At 37.4% G+C, this 25,083-nt stretch overlaps 2 protein-coding genes and 1 long non-coding RNA gene across 4 annotated transcripts; 1 reads left to right on the top strand and 2 right to left on the bottom strand.

The window, feature by feature from the left end:
* Window positions 1-908: 908 nt before the first annotated feature.
* On the bottom strand, window positions 909-5,260 carry rab42a (RAB42, member RAS oncogene family a). Its single transcript, XM_084422709.1, has 2 exons — window positions 4,961-5,260; window positions 909-3,450 (listed from the first exon to the last, which is right to left on the bottom strand). Exons 1-2 carry the CDS (start codon window positions 5,173-5,175, stop codon window positions 3,024-3,026), a joined length of 642 nt encoding a protein of 213 aa, XP_084278835.1. The 5' UTR covers window positions 5,176-5,260; the 3' UTR covers window positions 909-3,023.
* A 1,167-nt stretch (window positions 5,261-6,427) lies between these two features.
* LOC311299118 lies at window positions 6,428-8,731 on the top strand. Its single transcript, XR_014629068.1, has 7 exons — window positions 6,428-6,521; window positions 6,994-7,055; window positions 7,571-7,664; window positions 7,843-7,889; window positions 8,114-8,150; window positions 8,326-8,406; window positions 8,572-8,731. It is a non-coding gene; the product is annotated as an uncharacterized lncRNA (long non-coding RNA).
* A 390-nt stretch (window positions 8,732-9,121) lies between these two features.
* Window positions 9,122-22,019, bottom strand: ctps1a (CTP synthase 1a). Of its 2 annotated transcripts, none has more exons than XM_084422507.1 (18): window positions 21,779-22,019; window positions 20,591-20,768; window positions 19,660-19,830; window positions 19,385-19,485; window positions 16,746-16,862; window positions 16,541-16,624; window positions 16,336-16,416; window positions 14,815-14,966; window positions 14,509-14,641; window positions 14,314-14,402; window positions 12,990-13,084; window positions 12,843-12,905; window positions 12,711-12,754; window positions 12,525-12,621; window positions 12,390-12,445; window positions 11,358-11,454; window positions 9,932-10,076; window positions 9,122-9,570 (listed from the first exon to the last, which is right to left on the bottom strand). In XM_084422507.1, the coding sequence occupies exons 2-18, from the start codon at window positions 20,766-20,768 to the stop codon at window positions 9,486-9,488; spliced, it is 1,788 nt and encodes a 595-aa protein (XP_084278633.1). In that variant the 5' UTR covers window positions 21,779-22,019; the 3' UTR covers window positions 9,122-9,485. The 2 variants fall into 2 exon arrangements, with proteins under 2 accessions (XP_084278633.1, XP_084278632.1); XM_084422506.1 differs by having other exon boundaries at window positions 20,591-20,771; window positions 21,779-21,974.
* Window positions 22,020-25,083: the final 3,064 nt, after the last annotated feature.

Below are 25,083 nucleotides of genomic sequence, written 5' to 3'. Positions count from 1 at the left end.
ACCATGTAAACAAAAGCTTCTGCTGTCATATGTGTATTCAAATGCACTTTAAATCTTCTTTCACAGTTTGATGAACATCACTGTGGCATTACTGAACATCAATGTGACAACTGATAGTAAGTCAAAAATTGTATTTATTTATGTCATTATCTTCTTTTTAGGATTGTGAATAAGGCAGAGACATGCCCCTCCACACAAAAAGTATGAAGTTTATGCCTTTTTTTATAATTTTGTCCACCTTTTAATCACTGGGCATCACAGGAACTGCACTTTGCTGATTCAAAGCTTACCTCACATAGGTCTTTCAAGGTTTACTGGGGAGGGGAGGAATACAAAGCCCATCAACTAGTCATGGGGGTACCTGAAGGGTCAGGGCTAGGACCCCTACTCTTCTCCATATATTCTTATACATTACTAGGATCCAATATAACACAGGCACGTGGATTCTCCTACTATTGCTATGTGAAGAAACACAACTTTACTTTTCATCTTAGGTAGACGATCTGACGGTAGCTGCACTGATCTTGCATTGTCTGGCGGACATCTCAGCAAAGAATATCACCTGCAACTCAATCTAACAAAGAATCTCTTCTCAGCCACTCCTGCGATTCAGCATAATTACACCATCCATCTAGGCTCATCAGTAATTCCATCCTGTTTAGACAAATATATTTTGGTAATCTTTGATGACCAGCAGACATTCCTGTCCAGACCCTTGTCATTTCTAGACTGGATTGCAATGCTCTTCTGGCTTGACTTCCAACATGCGCAATCTTCCTAACCCTATATCCGGACAGCTGAATCCCTGACAATATTCAAGAAATGGCTGAAAACTCATCTCTTTCATGAGCACTAATCCTGTTGACAGTCTATTCTGATCAATGTTTAAATTTATGTTTTTTTTTTTAGCACTTCTTGTGTTTGCCTTCTTACGTTTGGTTTCTTGTTGTATTCCTATTTGTAAGTTGCTTTGGATAAAAGCATCTGCTGAATTCAATAATTCATTAACAAACAGCAGATGTTTATTCATCATACTGAATGTTATTCAATTCAGCTATTGGATATTTTTCCTTTTTCTAATATTTTAGGCTGTTTTACAGTAAATAACTGTTTTATACCTGTTTTTATGACTTTTAGTTAAAAACGCCTGAACTATGTTTTGTCTATTGTCTATATATATAGGGGGAGCAAAATTGGAAGCATTTTGACATCATTTATTTTTCAATGAAATTTTTTAGTTTGAGCTGGACAAGCACAAAAAAATCTAATTATAAATGTATCTATTTCATTTAAGCTGTATTTGATCAAATTAAGTTGGACCAAATTACATTTCATTGCATGAATCTGGGGGATAGATACCTGCAATTCTAGTACAAAGTATTTTGAGTACAAAAACACTGTTATCGCTCATAACTTCTGGAGAAATAGCGCAGACACCGAACAAGGATGAAATGTTCCAGTTCGCATGTGTCTGTGCCTGTGTTCGTACTATCGCTACGAATGGAGTATAGTTTGAAAGGCTATGCGTTTCATATAGCATACGCTATTTGTGTCGTAAAGTTGATACTTTGGGCTTAAGGTGACATGCTAACCAATGGAACCTCATATGTAAGTGACTGTAAGTGGGTAAGTGACTGCAACTTGTTGCGTGTTGCTGAGCTAATGATACTGGATAGTAATAAGCACAAACATACATAGCACACACAAATTTGAGGTAAAACAGTCCATTTAATTAGATTGATATTTTTAGCATTGAATAAGATATATTTATAATCAACATTTCTTTTGACTTAATCTTGGATGATACACATGATGCTGCCTAGAAACTGTGTCTTAGAAGCAGCATAATTGTTCTGTCTGTTTTTTGGAACAGTCAACTTTGTTTAAGGAATTCATCTATGATGCACTACAATGCTGTCTAGATGGGCAGATCACTAGGTTTTAGATGCTTTTGGAGAATAAATACTACATCAACAGACTTGACAAAATATGTATTTATCCATGAACAGGTGACAATTTAAAATATGTTGCAATTATGATTATTTCCTGAATTATTACAATTAAATATTTTGGTTTGGTGCACATAATAATGTCTGCAGAAGTTGGGTTGTTATAACAAAGTGGTATAAAAAAGTAATGAATCAGAAATGGATGAAATTGTGTAATTACATTTGCAAACTCAGCGATTAGTTAGAAAGGAGGTTTAGTCTTGCCTTTTTACCCAGAAATGATGTCTACCAGCCAACAACTGTCCTTACTGTCTCAAATTCTTATCTAAAATGGGAGTTTTGTAGCTTTCAGTCCAAGTTTTGTCGCTTTCAGTCCAAGTAGCAGCGAATTTTACTGCTACTAGGGAAACGGGCCAAATAATATTGATGACATATTTGTCAGGTCAAATGCTCTCCAATGTCCTCCTCCTAATACCTGCCAACTGACTAGCAATATGAAGTAGCAAATCATGGTTCACAGCACTAACATAAGCTAAAAGCTATTGGATAAGTCTTTTGTCCAGCTCCAACAACCTGCTTCAATAAGAAATGTCAACACAGGAAAGAAAACCATGTTGTCAAGCCAATTTATGGGATCTTTAAATCTGTAAGTGGACGGACAGTGTCGATTGTAATCACTAGATGTTTTTTTTTAAATGGTAATGGTATCACAGTAATAATGATTAAAGGGAAACGAACAAGCCAAATAAACCATAATAGCTCCAGAGGATGGGAAGTACAATGATACAGCTCAAACTAGAATGTAAAAAATGTTATCCACACGTTATCCACAAGATTGCTGCAAACTTCAGAACAGGGGTGAATTTCAACAATATGAAGCAGGGCCTGTCTATGCAAGCCTAAATATACTACACCTTTGAATGGCTTGTACCATCAACCTCAGACAGCAACAACAAGGTAAGTGCAGCGGTCCAGGCCCTGAGGCAGTGACCATGATGCGACACATTAGTGAAAGCCGAGGTGAGCAACGACCGACTGATACACAGGTGAGCAATTACAGGTGGATTGTGGAAGTCAGCAGTTGCAGCTCTTTTCTCGCTCCGCCTCCTCCTCGGCTGGATAAAGAACTTTAGCGGTGAGGCCACTCTTGACCCCATCCCAGCCGTCACGGGTGGAGATCTCACCCATCTTCATCAGCTCATAGATGTCCCGTGTGAGCAGCTCGAAAGCACGTTCCACATTGCTGTTGCACTTGGCTGAAGTTTCCACGTAGCGGATGCCGAGTTCGGCCGCCAGCTGCTCCGCCTCGTCCCGCGTCACCTTGCGGTCGCGGCTCAGGTCGCTCTTGTGGCCAATCAGGATGTAGACCATGTGATGAGGCAGGATGTGCTCGCTGACTTCTCGGTGCCATTCACGCACATGATCGAAGGTCTTCCTGTTCGTCAGGTCAAATACTAAGAGCCCGCCAACAGAGTTGCGATAGTAGGAAGTAGTGATGGACCTGAGGGGAAAAAGAAGATAATATTTTCAAGTCTCTTATGATTACATGGATGCACCAAATAATTCCAAGATTCTTTGTTAAGTTAAGCTCAATCGAAAAAATAAGCACGAAGCTCCATTCCTACGTCAAACTATCAGTGGGGTAGAAAAAACGTATAATTGGGATCATAAAAATGCCAAAACACAAAATAGTTACAAATTGTAAATTGCAGTGAGATTGTGTTAGAAATGTGAAGCTCTTGAAGAATTTTATATAATCACTTACATAAAATCTTCTGGCATATTGTTTTAATTGTTTTTATATATATATATTATTTTTTTACAGTTGTTGTAGAACCTAGACAATTCTTTTAATACCTAATTTGTTTCCTTGCTCATTTACATCTGAAACCAGAAACCATTGAGGCTTCAGTTGTGTTTAATTATTAATTGTGTAATTTAACTTAGCTACCTAGCAGACATCTCAGCGTAATGATATTGAATGGATTTTGCAAGATGTAATTTAAAAAGTCATTTATAAGTTGCATCAAAGTTATATTTATGAGAATAAACTCATACTGGAATAATCTATTACACAAACATAAGATCATATCAGGAGTAGTATACAGCATTAAAACTGCAAAAGGGTGTTCGCAGGGCACTGATGTTATAGAAATGTATGCATTCCTTATTTCTTTGACCTTATTTAATTTGTCTATTTCACATTTCACACTGTGGCAATAGCACTGGCACGCATTCAAGCAGTGTGACTTTCTATATACATTTTTGCATCTGCAGTTGCTTGTTTCTAGGTGTCTGGTCAATAATCCATACTAAAATTATTGCAAATAATGCCAATAGATCATATATCTGAAAGGATGTTGAGCAGAGAACCCAAGTGTCCATTTGTGCTTAGTGTGCATGATAGGCCTATATGTGGAAAAACCAAGTGGGAGTCTGATCATTCTGAATACATATAAAAACAAGAGAGGCTTTTGTGGTGGTTGATTTTTACATTTCATGAATGGTCCTTTAAAGCATTGAGGGTGGATGTGTGTGCTTCCCTTAAGGCAAGCGGTGCTTCAAAAATTGGGTAAGCTGATCAGAGACATCAGGATCTGAGCCCAGTGACAGTACTAAACCAAACACGCTCATTACTGAATACAAACAGGTGAGGCATATGACACTTGAACAAATCAATGAGATGAGCCAGTTTAACTCATTCATTGGTAGGCCTGTGAATGTGAACCCAGCAGGTAAATGATATAATAGGCATGCACATAAAAGTAGAATCATAGGCTATGATATAAAGGGCTAACCTAGAACATAACCCTGCAAGATTACACAACCAACGATATCGCAAAAGCATGCATGGATAGGCTAACGTTACTTGCCGTCATTATGTGTGATAAAATCATAGTGATGTAGGCTTCACATTCAATCATATATCATGGAGACATAGCCAGCAGACAGAACATAATAATAATAATAATAATAATTATTATTATTATTATTATGAATAGAGCACTAACCTGAATCTTTCTTGTCCGGCTGTATCCCACAGCTGTAGTTTGATTTTAACCCCTGGTTCGATGTCTATTGAACGGGCGTAGAAATCCACACCGACCGTAGGGTCCGCTACATCGCTGTATATGCCATCCGTGAACCTCTTAAGCAAAGATGATTTGCCCACCGTCGAGTCCCCCAGCAAAATGATCCTGAACTGGTATTGCCATAAAATATCCATGGCATAGTGAGTCGAGAGCTCCAGCCACAGGCTCAAAGACAAAGCAGGAGCGCTAACGGTGTTTACATTGAGTGTATGGAGCGGAGCGGCGGGGGCGGTGAGGTGGATGTGCTGCAGTCATGTGATGCACTCATTCTCACATCTCAATTCCAACTAATGTGTAACTACAGCAAATTACCTGAATTACTTTCATTTGAGGACTGGAGGAAGCGAAACCTATTTTGCGACATAAGCATTTTTGTACACATTATATCATATAAGCAGGACTCGCTGTAGCCTATACGCTTGGATTTAGGATAAGTTTATATAATATTCGTGAATATTTATGTAGGCTACTTATAAACCAATAAGCCACGAAAAACAGTGCGATAAAATGATTTCACCACGAGTAAACAGAAGCTGAGTGAAGGGGGTAAAGTCCCTGTAACTCAATACCTTGTGGTTTATTGCTTGTTTAAAATAGCAATATGATAAAAACACCAGTATTTAATAATTAATTGTATATATTTAATACTATTTGGATTAAACAATTCATCCCAATGAAATAGCAAGGATATAAATAATTTTCATTAAAACATTATTTTATTAAGGATATTCAACCTTTGGCCAAATAGTCCACTTGCATATTTTTTTTTAATGCATTATTTATAGAAGATTACTGTGCCTGTGATTTTGTCTCGGTCCAAGCGGAGGGTGTAGTGGGCTATAGGCTCTGTCCATGGTGCTGAAATAGACGTGACACTGGGGCAGCCGGGGATTCATCAAACAATTCAACAAGCACATCCCCCAAAATATGCTTGTTAATAGCCTGTAATAAGAAAAAAGAAAAGAAAAAAAAAGAAAAGAAAAGAAAAGAAAAGGAGATAAAGCACTTAATGAGGCTATCTTAATCATCTGACCGGTATCTCACTAACCAATTAAAAAAAAATTTTTTTACTGCATATTTGAGCTAAGATCATAATATGCAGTCGTTGTGTAAAAGCAAGGCCTTAAAACACGGTTTTAACAACAACAACAACATAAGAATTACTTTATTGCTTACTTTTAGCCTATATACATTTATTTTTCAGTAAAAAATATATATTTCATAATGAAAACATTCAGTTGATTAAATAAAAGAGAGACATAGGATATTATCAAATAGGCCTATATTTGTCGGAGAGGAAATCCCGTAACTCATTTTATGCAATCAGAAATACAAATCCCATCAACCTTTGCGACCAAGCCACCTCATTCAACCAATCAGCGATGAGCCCATTCAACCAATCAGAGTTAGGTTTCGCTGTATAAAAGTTCGGGTCACACTCATAACTTCCTCTTTCGAACTGCTTTCTCAAAGAATGAAGGTGAGTTTTCTTCAGCTATGTAGTATATTTCAATAGCTAGTTTTCAAATATAAATCGTTTGGTTGTTACAGCAATATTTTCTTTGAGATCATCGTAGCATATTTTGGCGTTTAGAAGTAATCAGGATGTAACGTTAGTGCGTAACAGCGCGGTTAGTTTGTCTTAAATTAAGAAGTTTTACAATTTCGCATTAATAAGGTTAATTATTTGTAATCTCTGATGTTTTGAAAGTAACATTTTTGGTTTTGTGGCTCAGTGCAACATTACTTGCAGAATAGCTTGCAAATCGGCGCCATTTTAGGCTAACGGTACCGTCATATTTACCTTTCACGGCAACTTTCCATTTTACTTATGTTACACGTTACTATTTCTAGATCCATAGTTTGCTTGATAAATATGTGGGTATTTATTGTAAGTTCGTGCAGGTCATACGATACTGACTTATTTTGTGCCTTTTTTTTTTTTTTTTCAGGTGCTCGCTAAGAGTGGAGTTTCGGTTCACCACGAGGTTCTACCGTAATCACTGCTGCAGAGGTATTGATTCGAGTTTAATATGGTATATATTGTACGCTACGTTAACTTATTTAGCGGCTAACGAATACTAATTAGATTCAACTTGAAGCTGAAAAATTGGCTCTTGCATATTAAAATTTGGTGACTTAATGAAGTCGCTATTCACGGCCCTGATCGAAGCCGTTCCTGTTCATCTATAGCAGGCGCGGTCAAACAGGAGCCGATAGCAATACTTTTACCGACGGTCGCTGAACAGTTAACCTGTAGCTGTCCCAGCAACATTAAGGAAAAGGACAACCCTTACGAAAATCAACCATGGTTTTACTACAGAAAATGTTTTTTTTGTAGTTAAACCATGGTAACCACAAATTAACCATGGCTTTACTACACGAATAGTTAAATGGTATTTGTAGTAAAACTGGTTCTACAACTGTTAATACCCCCCCCCCCCCAAAAAAAACAAGTTATTTTGTTTTCGTGGATGTCCTATTTTACATAGGCCTAGCCCTTCCTAACAGTTACTTTTCTTCATGCAGGTTGGGTGGTGCAAAATTAGACTATGTTCTCAGATGGATGAAGTGTCCTGCCATCATGCTCTTTGAGATGGGCTGAGTGAGCCTTCTGTAAAAGGTTGGTTTCTGTTTTAGGCTTTCTGGTCATGTTGGCTATGATGACAAACTTGCCCTCTCTGAGAGAGCAGCTCTATTATGAGAATCAAATAAACGTTCTGAGCCAGCTTTAACTGTTCTAATTGCTCAGCGTTATAATCTAGTCCTCGTTTGGCTTTAACATTGTGTTTCTTCATCAGAAGGTGCAGTGCTGCCTGCAAGATGCCCTTTGTGGGTCCATGCGCTGGTAAGTTCATTGTCAATGTCTTTCTGCACGTTTTCTGATAATCGGTGCTCTTTGTGCACCCGGTTGTTCAAATTACGTGCTAAATTAATGGGGAGACTTTGACCACCTGTCTGCTAGTGTCTGTGTAGGTCACTCTACTGTCCAACATTCAGCATTAGCTGCTGAAGTTTTCTTGCATTTTGATTTGTGGCTTGTGTTAATGGTGCTTTTGTTTTCCCTCAAAGGTGCTGATTACCTGTGGTAATGGTAGTGCAACTGCAGGTATGTTGCTATTTGCTTTTGATGGTGTAATTGATTCCTGATCAATGATGATCACACTTTTGATGGTGACTGTTGGATGAAACTTACGGATATGGGTCTGAGATCAGTGCTTGTGAAAACTTTGTCTCTTTGGTGTGTGTTTATAGCTCATTGTATTGCCTGCTTCTCTCTTTAGGTGCTCTAAAGCTTTTGACCAGTAGGTGGAAGTTCAAGTGTTTACATGGGTGGTCCAAGTCAAACCTAACCTTGAGTGCAGGTATGTTGCAATTGCTTTTGATGGTGTAATTGATTCCTGATCAATGATGATCACTTTTTGATGGTGACTGCTGGATGAAACTACGGAAATGGGTCTGAGATCAGTGCTTGTGAAAACTGTTTCTTTGGTGTGTTATAGCTAATTGTTTTGCATGTTTCTCTTTAGGTGCTCAAGCTTTTGACCAGCAGGTGGAAGTTCAAGTTTTTACATGGGTGGTGCAAGTCCAACTTAATCTGAATGTAAATTGTATAAGACTTCTGTCTACATTTGTGACTCTGACTTGTTGTTCTTAATAAACTAAAGCACTTGGTGCTATATTGGACAATCTTGGCTCTTAAATCTATTTCTCAGTAAGTGGTGTACAGATGCAAACAATTGTGTATAGACCTCTAATAGCCACCCAAACACAGCCCAGACATCTAGGCTAAAAGGCAATTTGGGCTGCAAGTGAACTTAAAGGACTAGTTCACTTCAGAATTAATTTCCTGATTTGACTAAACCTCACATCAAGGTCTTTGTTAAAAGAAATTAGTGTTTAAGTTTCAGGATTTCTCTGTGGACTTAAAGGGTACAATGATTTGAAGGTCTAAAATTGCTGTTTCAAAGGGCTCTACACAATTCCAGGAATAAGGGTATTATCTAGCGCAGGGGTGCCCAATTGTCCTGCACAGTTCATCTCCAAACACACCTGCCTTTAATTTTCAAGTATCCTGAAGACCTTAATTGGTGGCTTTATTTACACTAGCAAAACATTACAAATCCTGTTATTGAAACTTGACAAACATAACTGTCACTTAACTACACATATTGAAAAGTTTTTTATATATGAAATGAACAAACGTTTATCTAATAACAGCTGCCCAAAGAAAGTCATTTAATTGGCATGATTACATGCACAAACAAGGAAAAAAGGACAGCTTAAACAAAACTGCTGATCATGTATCCTGAGTCCATTCCATTGACTGTTAAAATTGGACAATTTAAAACCACATCAGCACCTTTTCTGAAAAAGCAGGCCCAGCAATCATGCGGTTTACAGATAAGATCACATGTAACATGTTACATTAACAGTAATAGTTTTATTCCTGAGCAATTGAACATAGTTTAAAATCTGCAACCTCTGAGTCTGGAGAACTGCTGTCACTTCGGTCACTGTATGTGTCTCTGTGAACAAAAAAACTATAATTTAGTATCATGCAAAGCTTGTCAAATAGCCGCTGTTATAATAGATAATGATCTACAGCAGAGGTCTTCAATCCAGCTCCTGGAAGGCCACTGTCCTGCAAAGTTTAGTTCCAACCCTAATCAAACACACCTTAATCAGCTCATCAAGCTCTTCAGAATCGCTTGAATATTCAAAGGCAGGTGTGCTGAAGCAGGTTGGAACTAAACTCTGCAGGACAGTGGCCCTCCAGGAGCAGGATTGAAGACCTCTGATCTACAGCTTCAAGATGGTTTGCATGAGGTCTCTTTTCCAGAGACGGAACCCACTGGGATAAATTTAGTTCCTTAGGGAACATCATACCGTGGCGACAACCGACAGCCTTTCTGGAGATAACCTGGAAGCCTCCCCGCAGCGGCCAACAGTAGGCCAAAGTATGGTGGAGATGGTTTTATCGGTCTGGATGTGAATTCTGGGTGATACTGGACACCAACAAAATACGGGTGATCTGAAAACAAAACAAAATGTAGTGTGTCAAATTGATCAATTCTGTGGACAAAAAAAATTGAGGGTCTATGGGCAGTCTCTGGCATGCTGTCGATTACTGCAGAAATGTAAGTACCACTGCTCTAGATGAATGAACTTAATGCTTTAAAAATCTTAAAAACGGTTCCTGATTTTTGGTATTCTTGTGGAGAAAATTACTGGTCATGACAGGAGTTGAATATAACATTAGCCGCATTTCCACTGTCACTTCTGATCAGGCCTCAGTAGGGGCTTCCTCTGGGCCAACGGCCAGGGTTTTTTGGCCACGAATACCTTGGTCCAAAGTGGGCCAGCTCGGGCTTGAGGAGTGGTTATGAACAAAGGCAGTTTATCAGTCTGGAGACGGGAGCCCTGCGGATTCCATATACCAGCATCAAAGACTTTTAAAATCATTTTAGCTCAAAACTCACTTTCAGACAGCAGTGAGTGTTTGAAAACACCGTACGATGCAAAAGACTGTGCGCTAACCATTACCATAGTAAACATGGTAAATATGACCACTTGAAAAAAATCAGATAAATCATATAGGCTATCACAATCGTGTATTTATTTTATCTGTCAGTACATCTCGTCACTTTATACCAGACTGATATTCATATTTAATTCTGCATATGTCATAAAACAAAGCAACTCCGGTTTTATGGGAGCTTCCTCTGTTTCTCTGACTGAAAAGGTCGTATTTTTGGTGGCATATTCCTTCTAAATGTGATGTAAACATACTGTGCTGGGACTACAAATAGCTAAAAATAAACAGACGCGACTGAATAAGTATGCGTGTCCTCTTTCTTTTGTGAAATAATGGTAAACCACTTTATTGCTGTGTGACTATTGTGCAATCTTAACACAAATTAATTCATTATGATCAATGTATCTCTTTTTATTGTAAACGTGGTAAAACATCGTGTTTTGGTTTACTTAAGTCCTTAAATCCTTAAGTAAACAACAAAAATGGCCCGATGGTGGAAACGCAGTTTTGTTTTGGGCTCGGTGCTACGGGTCCGAGGCTATTAGTCCAGCCCGGCCCGTTGAAATCCCTGGCTCGCAATGGCCCGACAGTGGAAAAGCAGCTAATGTTAATAAGGTTGTTATACTTTCAGTTTAGTTCGAATTGTTCTTTTAGTTTCGAACAAAAAAGAAAACGATTCACACTGCCATTTTAAAACACCAAACCTAAAAATACAAAACAAAACATTTCAAATCATCTTGGTATATTTGAGAATTTGTCTTGTGTTCTTTTACATACCATCCAGCTCTATGACCTCCATTCTCTCTCCCTCCACATCCTGACCCACAAAATGGAAGCCCTTGTCCTCAAAATGCTGCTTCAGATCTGGGTTCACCTGCTCAGACAGAAGGAATAATACTGGGCTCATGCATGCTACTACACCTAAGGATATTAGAAATCATTTGTACCTTTATTGGGTATGTTTACATACACTAAGTTTTGTCAATTAGAATCCGATCCGTACCCAAAACATTGCAATCCGGTTTACGTTTACATGTGCATTACAAGATTTCTGAACAAAACTTAAGCGCATACACAATGTTAAGTTGCCACCTTCAGAACTGGAGAAAGCCGTTGCGATGATAATGTCACCGGACCTACATTGAGTGTAATTGCTGTTTTTACCTTGAAATATTTAAAAAGAAAGCTGACGTGTCAGAAAAGCTTTTTTTTGCAAACATTCAATTTCATTCACTGACCAGTTTGTAAGACATGAGATGTAAATGAACGTTTAAATGTATGTTAACACACATCATGTCAATGCGCCTGGCGATGGGATAATTTCAGGTTTACATCACCCCTTTTAAATCGGATTGAGCTCAGTCGGACTGATTGAGGTGTTCAGCCTTTTCAGTGTGATTGAGCTACTGATGGAGAAAAGGCTGTTATATAGCAAGCAAAATGCCTCATGGGAACTAAGAGACGATGCAAACCCATCAGATGATATACTGAAACTGACTCAATTTTGAACTGACTCAATTTTGAACTGATTCACAGAAATAAACCGACTTGCCATATCTAACAACTTATTTGAAGCAGAAAAAACACACAAAAAAAACAGTCTTAATGTACGAAAGGAAGGAAGGACTGAAATTGTCAAACAGTCAAATAAAAGGCACATTAAAATTTTAAGTGTGCTTAATTTATAGCACAAGCAAAATAATGACAGATTCAGTGTGAATACTCCCATAGTCCTATATTCACTATTACAGTGTACAACCACCTAATCTTTTTTTTTTTTTTTTTGTCTTTAAAGTAGAGATTACGTACCTCAAAGCGATGTCTGTGTCTTTCCTCTACATAATCTACGTCTCCGTAAAGTTTTCCTGTGAGAGATAAATCATGCATTTAAACTAGTTCTCTATTAATTCATCAATATGGCATTAGTTAGTGAAATGCACTTACTAAGTATGCTGTTTTTGGTTTTGAAAATAGTTCGCCGTTTCCCCAACCGCATAGTTCCACCCATTTGCCCTGGATTGTGCTCTGGCATGTCAATAACCTGTGAGATGACCAATTAAAAACATTACACAGTTATATCTGCTCTACTGTTTCTAATCCAAAATGAACCAGAAATCCACATTTACTCACAACAGGATGTTTTGTTTCTGGGTCAAATTCCGTGGAGTTAGCATCTAGGTAAAACAGAAGAGTCACATTATTCAACATGGCTTAGTAAATGGAGTCATGAGTACAACATTATTTTGTGAAGGAAGAACTTACCTGTCCAATCCAACATGTTCCTAGCAAATTCACACACAGCTAGCTGCATCCCCAAACACACACCTGAAAGATGAATAGTACAGATGGGTTACATTCACAGCCGCTCCAGGACATTGGAGTTAAAATTCATTTTTAAAGAAGTCCTACCCAGAAAAGGCTTCTTCTGTTTCCTGGCCCAGTTGATGGCTTGAATCTTGCCCTCTGTCCCTCGTACTCCAAAACCCCCCGGAACTAAAATACCACTGATGGCATGAGAGACAGCAGCAATAATATTAACAAAACTACATCAGGATAACTAGCAAAATCAAGTTCTTTAACCGTGTTAACGCCATCTTACTAAGCAGAATAGATGTGATTGATGTTAAAATGTGTAAAATCAGCCATGTAAATGCAGTCATTGTATTTGGAAGTAGGCCTGGGCGAAAAATCGATTGAATGAATTAATTCGAATTTTTTGTTGCGGGCGATTTAAAAAATAAGTAAATCGAGTTTTTGTGTAATGATCATTTTGGTCGCATATGCTCCTGAAATTTAATCTGTGCGACCTAAAAATATATTTGGGAGCATTTGTGCGAGTGCAAATAATGGTTGTGGTGCGACCTGTTTTAATTTCTCTAAAAAAAAACGTTTGCAAATTACTTCACAGTGTGTACCTTATGTGCGCTGATATATAAGCACGAGAGAGAGCCCCGGTCGCGCGCGCGCACTCTCACGTCTTCAAACAACAAGAGCGCTGTCTTGCTCTCTCTCCCTCGCGCATATTAATCAAAATCAATTGACACGATAGAAAAAGGGCGGAAGACCGAAGTTTCACGTGAAGCGTTCGGAGATTTTTTTTCTCCTGAATTACAGCGGAGTGTGAATTGTGCTAAAAAATAAACTGCCGGGATAATCACACAACTTGGCGGTTGGCAACCGTCATGTCCGATTCGCGAACTAATGACTCATTTGAACCGATTCACTTGAATGAATGGTTAAAACAACTGATCTGTCTAACACTGAACTCACGAGACGTCTGAATCGGTGTATAACAAATCGGTAACACTTTACAATAATGTTCCATTTATTAAATTCTAGTTAACTACATTAGTTAACATGTACTATTAATAAACTGTACATTGTTAATTTGTTAACCATTGTTAATGTTAATTTCAACATTTAGGCTAGGCTACTAATAGCCTACATTAGGCTATTTAAGTGTTTTTTTATGTTAACAAATAAAAGAAAGGAAAAAAACACTTCAATAGCCTAATGTAGGCTATTAGTAGCCTAGCCTAAATGTTGAAATTAACATTAACAATGGTTAACAAATTAACAATGTACAGTTTATTAATAGTACATGTGTTTATTGCTTTCCTTAATAAGTAGGGGGGGAAATCGGAAAAAAATCGTAAATCGAATTAAAAAAAATAAAATCTGAGATTTTATTTTTAGGCCATATCGCCCAGCCCTATTTGGAAGCATTACTCACTCCGCACTGCAGAGTTTCTGCCAGGCCTCATGGTACTTCACCGGCTCTTCCTGTAATGTACTGGGCTCCAAATCTGCAGAGTCAACATACTAGAGAAAGAAGCAAGAAGAAGAGAAAGATTTATTGATTCAATTGTAGATTCAGAATTTGTTACCCATGTGCTAAACCAATTGCAATAGGCCAGGTTTCACCCACCTTAACCTCTAGTTTGTGGCTGATGGCGAGAGCGGAGTGCTCCAAGGCTTTGATCACAGAGGCATATGAGTCTGAGAACTTGGTGTACTTCCCCACCAGAGCAATGGAGCAATGCTCTAATAGCCTGTCCGATCTACCATACAAACACAATGCAGACAACATTAAAATAAGCCTTTGTAGGTCTTTTTTGCCCTCATCATGATATAAAAGAGATCGCAAAAGAGGATAATCTTAGCCTAAATGATCCATTATGGCGCAATATCAATTTATAAACTGATCCTGAATCAGTTTTAAATGTGTTCTAACCTGTCTGACATCTCTTTCCACTGTGCAAGCATCTTCCTGGGTCTGGTTTCAATGGGCAGGTCTAGTCTGCGGCAAAAGTAACCCACAACACCCTGGTTTTCTAAGAGCAGCGGCACTCTATAGATGGACGATACATCATGTACGCAGATCACCTATAGAGAAGACCAACTGAGATTATTGGGTTTCATTCACTAAGCTAACATACTCACAACTCTATGCATGAAATTTGTAAACAAACGTTTTCACAAACAAATCATGATTACTCAATAACATTCGTTCTTAAATAAACGGGAATGCATCACCACATGTTGTTTGGGAGGGTTTCAAGAAAAATCCTCCTCACTCCTCCAAAAATAAACTTCAGCATATTCAGTTGTCAGACATGACTGGAACTTCAAAAGGGAACGGATTCTATGGTCAGATTAAACAAAAAAAGGCTTTTTGGCAGCAAACCCACCAGATGTGTTTGGTGCAAACAGGGATAAAAAGTACCCCATGCCTACGGTTAAATATACTGCTGGATCTTATATGTTGTGGGCCTATTTTTTTGCTGGAGGTCCTGGACATCTTGTTCAGATACATGGTATTATGGATTCTAGCAAATACCAACAGATTTAAAAAAAAAAAAAAAAAAACCTGACTGCCTCTGCTAGAAATCTTATAATGGGCCGTGATTGGATCTTCCATCAGGACAATGGTCCAAAACAAACATCAAAATCAACAAAAAAAAAGTGCAACTGAGCACAAAATGAAGTGTCTGCCATGACTGTCCCAGTCCCGTAAACTGAACCCTATAGAAAATGAGTGGGGTGAACTGAAGAGAAGAAGCACCAACATGAACTTGTGAATCTGAAGGATCTGGAGAGATTCTGTATGGAGGAATGCTCTCTGATCTCGTCAGGTGTTCTCCAAACTCATCAGGCATTATAGGAGAAAACTCAGAGCTGTTATCTTGGCAAAAGGAGGTTGCAAAAAGTATTTAATAACAGGGAGCCAATAATTATGGCCAGCTTTTGGAGAAAAGCATTTATTTCATAATGTGATTTACCCCCAACTTTCAATTCTTTTACTTCAATGAAAGGTTAGATTTTTGCGAATTTTTTGAATGAAAGATCAAAAGGATAAACAATGCAGATTTATTTTTTATCATATTTACCAGGGGTGCCATTAATTCTGACCACAACTGTATATGGACATGTTTTGGGTGTGTTTTATCCAAATTACTAACCTCGAGCGCATGGTTCGTATACTACAAACTTGTTAACATTAGAACGAGGTTAAGAACCAATTCATGTGCATACGCACATGTAGTTAATTAGGCAGGAATTTTCTTGAACAGTTCTCCTGTACCTATAAATTCAATTATTAATGTACGAGACTCATTGTCCTCGAGACACATTTTAAATCAGCTTCAACAAAAAGCAGCGTTTTCCACGTTTTCCAACATGTTCTTGATAATTATGTTTAATAAACTGTTATGACATTATGGCTGGTTTTGAGTTCTGCGTGATCCAGACTAACCTGTTCAGGTTCCACGTGACAGAACATGGATATCTTCTCTTTAACAGAGTTTTCAAGTGGAGTGGAGCATCGGCACATTATCTACAACAGCAAGAATAAAAGAACACTCAAAACTCTCAGAGAAGATCGCTCTACATGCATTCATTGTAGATTTCAAGCTAGTGACAATTTTGAACATACGCGTGCTCTATGAAACTTGACTCACCAGGTCAGGTGACAGTCCAAGTCCTCTGAGCTCTCTCACACTGTTCTGGGTGGGTTTGGTCTTCTGCTCTCCTGTAGCGCTGGGCTGGACATCACGATCGAGACACTATGTCATTCACATTTCCAGGGCACGCGTACATGTAATGTGATATGGTCTATAATGCACTGTTCTGTGCACGCTGACGTAAATGCGCACAACTCCTCACCTGTGGTACCAGACTGACGTGAATATTACAGAAATTCTCTCTCTTCACTTTAAACTGGAACTGTCTGAAGGCTTCAATGAAAGGCATGCTCTCTATGTCTCCGACTGTACCACCCAACTGCAAAAAGACGTACAAAACTTCAGTCATCAGAAACCTGTTAAACGTATTATATTTTAGGGCTGTTACTAACGATTATTTTGGTAAACAGGTAACCAGTGGATTATTTTGACAAGTAATCAGATATTTTTGGTGGTAATAAAAAAAATAGACCTAAGCTAAAAAAATATATAAAAAAAAAATACATATATAATAACAATGAGTCAATAATATTTGGTTCAAATGAAGCATCACATGCAAGTTATCATACGGTTTTATAGAACAACACTTAAAATACATAATATACATGATATAAACAAACATATGTACATTATGCGTTATAACAAATTCCAGCAGAAGGCACCAATTGCCTGGTGTGGTTACACGCAGATTAAATCCTTGTTTAATATTGGAGAAACATTTAATTAAAATGTTTGCTTAACATTTAGCCACCACTTTACGATAGAAATCCTACAGCCACTTTTCTTGAACGGTGAACAGTTCACATTTTCTATAAGAAGAATATGTGGATATCAAAACATGCAAATTCAGAGAAAGGGTTTAAACTTTTATTTTGAAATTGTGTTAAACAGTTCACATATTTAGAAACATTGATATATTCTCCTATGTTGGGGTAGGTTTATACAGTGCTGGTCAGAATTATTTGCCCCCTTGGTAAATATGATCAAAGATGGCTGTAAAAAATAAATCTGCATTGTTAATCCTTTTGATATTTTATTAAAAGAATTAGCAAAAATCTAACCTTTCATTGAAGTAAAATAATTGAAAGAGAAAAAAAAAAAAAGAAAAAAAAAATTCACATTATGAAATAAATGTTTTTCTCCAAAACACGTTGGGAACAATTATTTGCCCCCTTTTATTAAATACTTTTTGCAACCTCCTTTTTCCAAGATAACAGCTCTGAGTCTTCTCCTATAATGCCTGATGAGTTTGGAGAACACCTGACAAGAGATCAGAGAGCATTCCTCCGTACAGAATCTCTTCAGATCCTTCAGATTCCCAGATCCATGTTGGCGCTTCTCCTCAGTTCAGCCCACTCATTTTCTATAGGGTTCAGGGTCTGGGACTGGGATGGCCATTGCAGATGCTTAGTTTTGTGCTCAATGACACATTTTTGTTTTGATTTTGATGTTTGTTTTTGGATCACTGTCCTGAAAATTAGGCCCACATCATTAAAGATACAGCAGAGTATTTCATTTTACACATGGGCTACTTTTTTATCCCTGTATGAAGCAAACCCATGTTAAGTGTTTGCTGCCAAAAAGCTTTTTTTTTTTTTTTTTTTCATCTGGCCATAGAACGTTAGAAAAGTAACTGACACTACTGGAACTTCAAACGGGACAGGTTCTATGGTCAGATAAAAAAGAAAAGAAAAAAAAAAAAGAGCTTTTTGGCAGCAAACACTTAACATGGGTTTGCTTCATACAGGGATAAAAAAAAAGTAGCCCATGTGTAAAATGAAATACTCTGCTGTATCTTTAATGATGTGGGCCTAATTTTCTGCCAGAGGTCCTGGACATCTTGTTCAGATACATGGCATCATGGATTTGATCAAATACCAACAGATAAAAAATCAAAACCTGACAACCTCTGCTAGAAATCTTATAACGGGCCATGTTTGGATCTTCCAACAGGACAGTGATCCAAAAACAAACATCAAAATCAAAACAAAAATGTGTCACTGAGCACAAAACCAAGCATCTGCAATGGCCATCCCAGTCCCTGACCTGAACCCTACAGAAAATGAGTGGGCTGAACTGAAGAGAAGAAGCACCAACATGGATCTGGGAATCTGACGGATCTGGAGAGATTCTGTTAGGAGGAATGCTCTCTGATTTCTTGTCAGGTTTTTCTCCAAACTCATCAGGCATTATAGGAGAAGACTCAGAGCTGTTATCTTGGAAAAAGGAGGTTGCAAAAAGTATTTAATAAAAGGGGGCAAATAATTGTTCCCAACCTGTTTTGGAGAAAAACATTTATTTCATAATGTGATTTTCCCCCCACTTTCAGTTCTTTTACTTCAATGAAAGGTTAGATTTTTGCTATTTTTTTTAATAAAATATCAAAAGGATTAACAATGCAGATTTATTTTTTACAGCCATCTTTGATCATATTTACCAGGCGGGCAAATAATTCTGACCAGCACTGTATATGATTTACCTAACAAATCTGATGAAATGGAGCACATTGCATTCCCAGATGAATGTTATAAGCAAACCAAACTCACAGCATATGCAGAGATGGAGTTTGAGACGTGTTCTAAGCATGATAATGATAACGGTTCACGTGGAGCAGCATTTACTGTGAACGGAGCCGCTCTGAGACGCATGTAATTCAATTCAAAGGCTGCGATTCAATTAAATAAATATATGTCCTGCGTGTTTAATAATGCGGTTCATGGTTTTTCGTCTGTGGAATGCGCCACTTCCGTGGTTACTCAAGGATTTTAAAAAAAAATCGACTACTCTAATTTAATCTAGGAATTGTCACAGCCCTAAAATATTTACTTTATCTTTACTCACCTCAATGACGCAAACCTGGGGCTCAACATCATCAACATCTACAGGAACTTTAGCTTGACGCATCACCCACTCCTGAATAGCATCAGTTATGTGTGGCACCACTGGAACAAATGATTATATAATGAAACATATGGAGAACATAGACAAACACAGTATGCTTAAAGCCCATTTAGACGACTGTTCTATACACGTTAAGATCTACAGACAGTATGTGACATGCTGTTAATGTCTGTGCAACCCCTATTACACACATTAATATAACACCCCCTTCTCACCCTGTACGGTTTTGCCCAGGTAATCTCCTCTGCGCTCTTTGTTGATGACTGACTGGTAGATTTTTCCTGTGGTCAGGTTGTTGTCTTTGGTAAGCCTGATGTCCAGAAAACGTTCATAGTTCCCCAGATCCAAATCAACCTCTCCCCCATCATCTAAAACAAACACTTCACCTACAAAAAAACAAAACAAATTTGTATACAGACCAAGGAGTTATAGGATTACCGTCCATATAAATAATAAAGATGCTTTATAACAGTTACACCTCATGATAATTTTTTACATTTTCTGAAAAAGGTGTATAAGTGGTTGGTTACTGTCCACCCTAACATCTCCAGGTATCTCCAGTATCTCTAGATATATCAGGTCCCACAATAAGTGTTTAAATGTACTAATTTCTGTCAATCCAAATGAATCCAATCCGATTTCAGACTCTGTACTGATTAATGTACACTAAATATCGCAATCTGATTCACATATTCATTTACTTGTGCATCTATTCACAAACAACTTCAGCGTATGTGCAGAAATAAAGAAAATCACCAATAAGAATTTAACCCAAGCCTTTATATGAAGGTTTTCAGTTCAATTGAGCCATCTATCTGAACTAACTATTTAGTTCCATGTAAATATAGCTAATGTCTAGACTCTAGGGTATATCTGATCACTTCATAAAGTAGCAATTCACTTTAACAAGCTGAACGATTAGAGAAATAACATCTGTAGTAAGAAATACCGGTCAAAGTCTAATAATTAGGGTTCGGGTTTTGTTCAAATAATAATAGTGGTGCTTGCATTTAACAACAGATTGTTTCTTTTAAATCTTTTATGGTAAGTTTTAATGGTCAAGATATGATTTACATGTACTGTAACATTTAATTGTAAAAGTCTTAGAAGTGGAAGGAGCTTTTACGATGAGTTGTGTGAGATTACCGTGCTCATATGGCGAGAAGGTTCCTGCATCTATGTTGATATACGGGTCGATCTTGATGGCTGTGACATGCAGGCCGCAGGACTTGAGAATTGTGCCCACACTGCTGGCTATAATGCCTTTCCCAATGCCGGAGATCACACCGCCCGTCACCAGAATATACTTCATACTGCTAATCATCTGCTGGATACATGAAAAGAAATGATAGGATATGATTAATCTGACAGGAGAGAAAAAAAATTAAATAAAAATAACATACTGTGATCATAAAACCAGACTGCAGAATTTTAAGTAACATTGATTTTATTGTTTCTTGTTCAAATAAAAATCACAATCATTTAATGAAGATCAATTTCTAAGTGTAATCTTATCTTACAAAGCCAAATTCCATCTCATGATGAGCAAGCACTTCACAGTTATGACACCAACATGATCAATTCTCTAAAGAAACAAACAGGCTTAATTGTTAAACACTTTGACTAGATATCAAATCAATGATCTATGGTTTCTTCACAGAACACCGTATCATTAATCATCAAACATTTACAACATTGCAGATACACAAATAAATATATTTCTTAAGCTTTCAGTGCATGAGTCACTGCAACACATACAGAGATCATTTACATGATGTTGTGGACATGAGGAAGATTTGGGGACAAAATGTTTGAGGAGCCAAAAGTTTCCGCCACAATTCCATAGTTACTTAGTCACTGCTATTGAAATATAAATAATGACCAATTTTAATTATTGTAATACGGTTTCTGAATCTTCCGATGTTGTTTTATTGATTAATGATTTGATGGCAGTGTTCGTAGTAACCTGAAGCTAACACACTTTAAAACCAGCAGTAACTGTGGTAGTAACTCTGAATACCAATTAGCCTATAGGAATTTCGCTTCTCAAATCTCAAATGTATAACTGGTAAAGTTAGGCTATTAAAATTCAGCCATCATTTATAATAATTCATGATGTATGCATGTACCATGTGCTAACAATAGGACCGCGAGTTTGTTACACATCTGTAAAGGCAACAACCCCAATTGCTATAATTGAATAAAGAACAAGTTCACATCATTGTATTATATAGTTTGTATACTGTGTTGTGTTGTCACTAGGTATGATCTAAGGATATGATCCACATAAATGACTACGCTTTCCACAGCAAAGCTAAGAAACGAATAACTTACCAAATGATTTGAAGATGCGTTGTTGGGATACTTGGTGTAAAATAACTTTTGTCGCACTGGTTTGATGCGACAGATCTTCAACGATCTCTGCAGAACAATAGCCGTTGTTGTAAAGCGATAATAAACGTGTTCCCAACACACTCAAGCACAGTGCTCATCTACACGTGTTCTTCTTCTTCTTGTTGAGTTTTTTGGCGGTTGGCACACAACGAAATGGTGCATTACTGCCACCAACTGGTATGGAGTGTGGATCTGAATGTCTTAATTACTTTATTTAAAAAAAAAATAAAAAAAAATGAAGTCTCAAATCCTCTCAATCACATCGATTATTCTAAGATAATGAAAAACAATTCCATAGCATTTATCTTTTGAAATTTTCCTAAGAATTTCTACTAAATCAAAACTTATTCTCTCCTTTTTAAGATTTTGGATCATTTCCTTCCTTTTTCCCTCATATTTTTTACAATGTAACATAACATGTTCTATTGTTTCCTGTTGCTCACAATATTCACATCTGCCGGTGTTATGTTTACCTATTTTAAATAAATTACTGTTTAACCCTGTGTGCCCAAATCTAAGTCTCGATATAATTGTCTCTTCTCTCCTTCTCCTTCCTGCACATCTCATTTCTCCCACTCTCCTCTGAATTTTGTAAAACCACCGTCCTTTCCTCTCTTCCTCCCATTGTTTTTGCCACCTTTCCTTCAACCTCTGTTTAATAATGCTTTTCATTTCCATCTTACTGATGTTAACTGTAACTTCAACATACTCTCTTTTTGTGGCCTCCTTTGCAGCCTTGTCTGCCATTTCATTTCCTATGACTCCAATATGTGCTGGTACCCACAAAAATATAACTTCAATGCCCATCATTTGAATTCTATATAATACTTGTTGTATTTCTATTAAAATATCGGCTCTGCTGTTTGAATGACTGTTCTGTAAACTGACTAATGATGAAGTTGAATCTGAACATATTATAACCCTCAATGGTCTTATTTCCTCTATCCACTGTACTGCTAACAGAATTGCTAACATTTCTCCTGTGTATACTGATACATTATCACTTATTCTCTTTGTTATTGAAATATGAAACTCTGGAACAATAAAAGCTACTCCTATCTTATTAACTAAATTCTTTGATGCATCTGTGTAAATCTGAATATAACTGTAGTAATTATTAATATATTCCTGTATAGTATGTGAGTCAAAAATTGACGTGTCTTTGTTTCTACACGTGTTGCTCAGCTCACCCTCAGTAGAAGAAATCTACGGCAAACCGAAGGCGCGTTTCGTAAATGCAGAGTAGAGCTTTGTTAGAAGCCCGAGTTGCGAAATCATGATGAATATGAATTAATTTACGCACTGTGACGATTAAAGAATAGGCGTAACTGATTGGCTGCAAAGGCAGAGGCGCCAATGTTTCCATGCAAAGTTACAAATTTAGCTTATGCACAGTTTTGTGTTCAAAGTAATATTAAAAATAACTAGAAGGTACATTTCCTGAAGAAAATGTGAATGGTGCTTGCAGTGGCAAAACTCAGCACTCGATGCTAGGGTGTTGTACATAATTGCATACGAGTCAACAACCATGTCTCTACAATGTTGTGGAGCTGAAATATGGCTTCTATATATTGTAATATGGTTGCTAAGTGGCTCTAAACGGTTGCTAGGGTGTGGTTACACAGTTACCATGGTGATATTTACAGACTGGTTTCCCAATCGAAACAAACGAGCCCACCTCCATGTCTATACGATGTTCTGGGGCTGAGATATAGCTTATTCATGTGTTCATACAGTTGCTAGGGTACTATTTAAGATTACTAGGGTTTGCTAATATAGTTTATGGGTTGATATTTAATGACTGTTTGCCAGTCTGAGTCAAAAATGCCAACTCTGTGTTTCTACAATGTTCTGGTGCTGATATTTTGCTTATAATGTTGTTTAATGGTTACTAGGGTCCTGTAACTGGTTGCTAGGGCGTGGCTAGGAAGTTGTTATGTCACTACTTATTGACTAATAGACTGAATCAAAAGAGCCCAATCCCAAGTCTCTATGACCTTCTAATCCAAAGATATGATCTTACAAATTTTGTGCCAATGTTAAGTCTATGGGACATTTTTTGCCTGATTTATCGCCCGCTGGACAAACATCGTACACCCAATCGCTTAGAAAAGTCAAAGAACACTTCTCCTCAATGAGCCGGTCGATTTGACACCTCATTCATGGGGCTACGAGAAACGGTGCGAGAGGAGTAGCGTGCCGGAGTTTAAGTATGAGCAATAACTATTAGTGATGCCTTGCCTTTGGCAACCACCACTAAAAATGGAAGTTGCTGCAATCGGAGAAGCCATGTGGCTCTTTTTGCCTACAGGGAGGTCATTCCCAGCCAACAATTTTGGGTTCCTAAAACATTATTTTTTAATGTTGTTTAATGTTTTGGTTTGTTTTGTTTTTTGGTTATCCATGAAAGTTTTCTGAACGGAAATAGAACATTCGTTTTTGGTTTGTAGAACGTTATTCCAACATTATTTTAATATGTACTATATTTCTCCAGCAGCAAATAACAAGGACTTTAACACAATATATGTTTTTTAAATAAAAGATGACATTTATTCACAGACAATTTTAAAACAAATAAACAATTATTTGACTTAAAGTAGATTTCAGTAAATGTATTTCTTATTACTGAATTGTACAGATTAGCGGGACAGGTTTCTTTTGGTCCATAAACAAAAAAGTGTGTGCAGATCAGAGGCGCACAGTAGGCTAAATGAAGACAGAAGCATGAATGTATGATTTATGTGCTTTTAACACTGCGCTTGACACTGGCCTAATATTTTTTATAAAAATAAATACCTTCATTATGACGCATTTTGATTGATCTAGTTTTTACATTTTCTTAGGTCTCTTTTTCACACAACATTTACCACACAAAAACATTTGCAATATTTTTTAACTGTTACATCTCCCAGCTGGAGTGCCCATGATATCCACCAGAGGGCACTCCTCCTGACTCCCTTGCTTTCCTATCATGAACTTCAATTCCCATAACCCAATGTTTTGACTCATTATGTTTTACTTCCACCTGTGTCTCATTATCTTGTTAATGCCTGCCTTAAGCCCTGTTTTTTTCACTCATTCTTTACGAAGTCTTGTATTTTATGTTACACTGCCTTTCTGAGCGTTGTGTTTTCCTGTGTTTTGGTCTTTTGATTTTCTGCCTGGTTGCTCATTTGGATTGTTTGCCCATGTGTTTGACCTTTTGCATGTTTTATGGATTATGATTCTGGATTGTCCCAATAAAA

Source organism: Rutilus rutilus (assembly GCF_951802725.1).
Source record: "Rutilus rutilus genome assembly, chromosome: 11".
Taxonomy (NCBI): Eukaryota; Metazoa; Chordata; class Actinopteri; order Cypriniformes; family Leuciscidae; genus Rutilus; species Rutilus rutilus.
The sequence above is the reverse complement of the archived record's forward strand: the minus strand, read 5'-3'. Positions and strand labels throughout refer to the sequence as shown.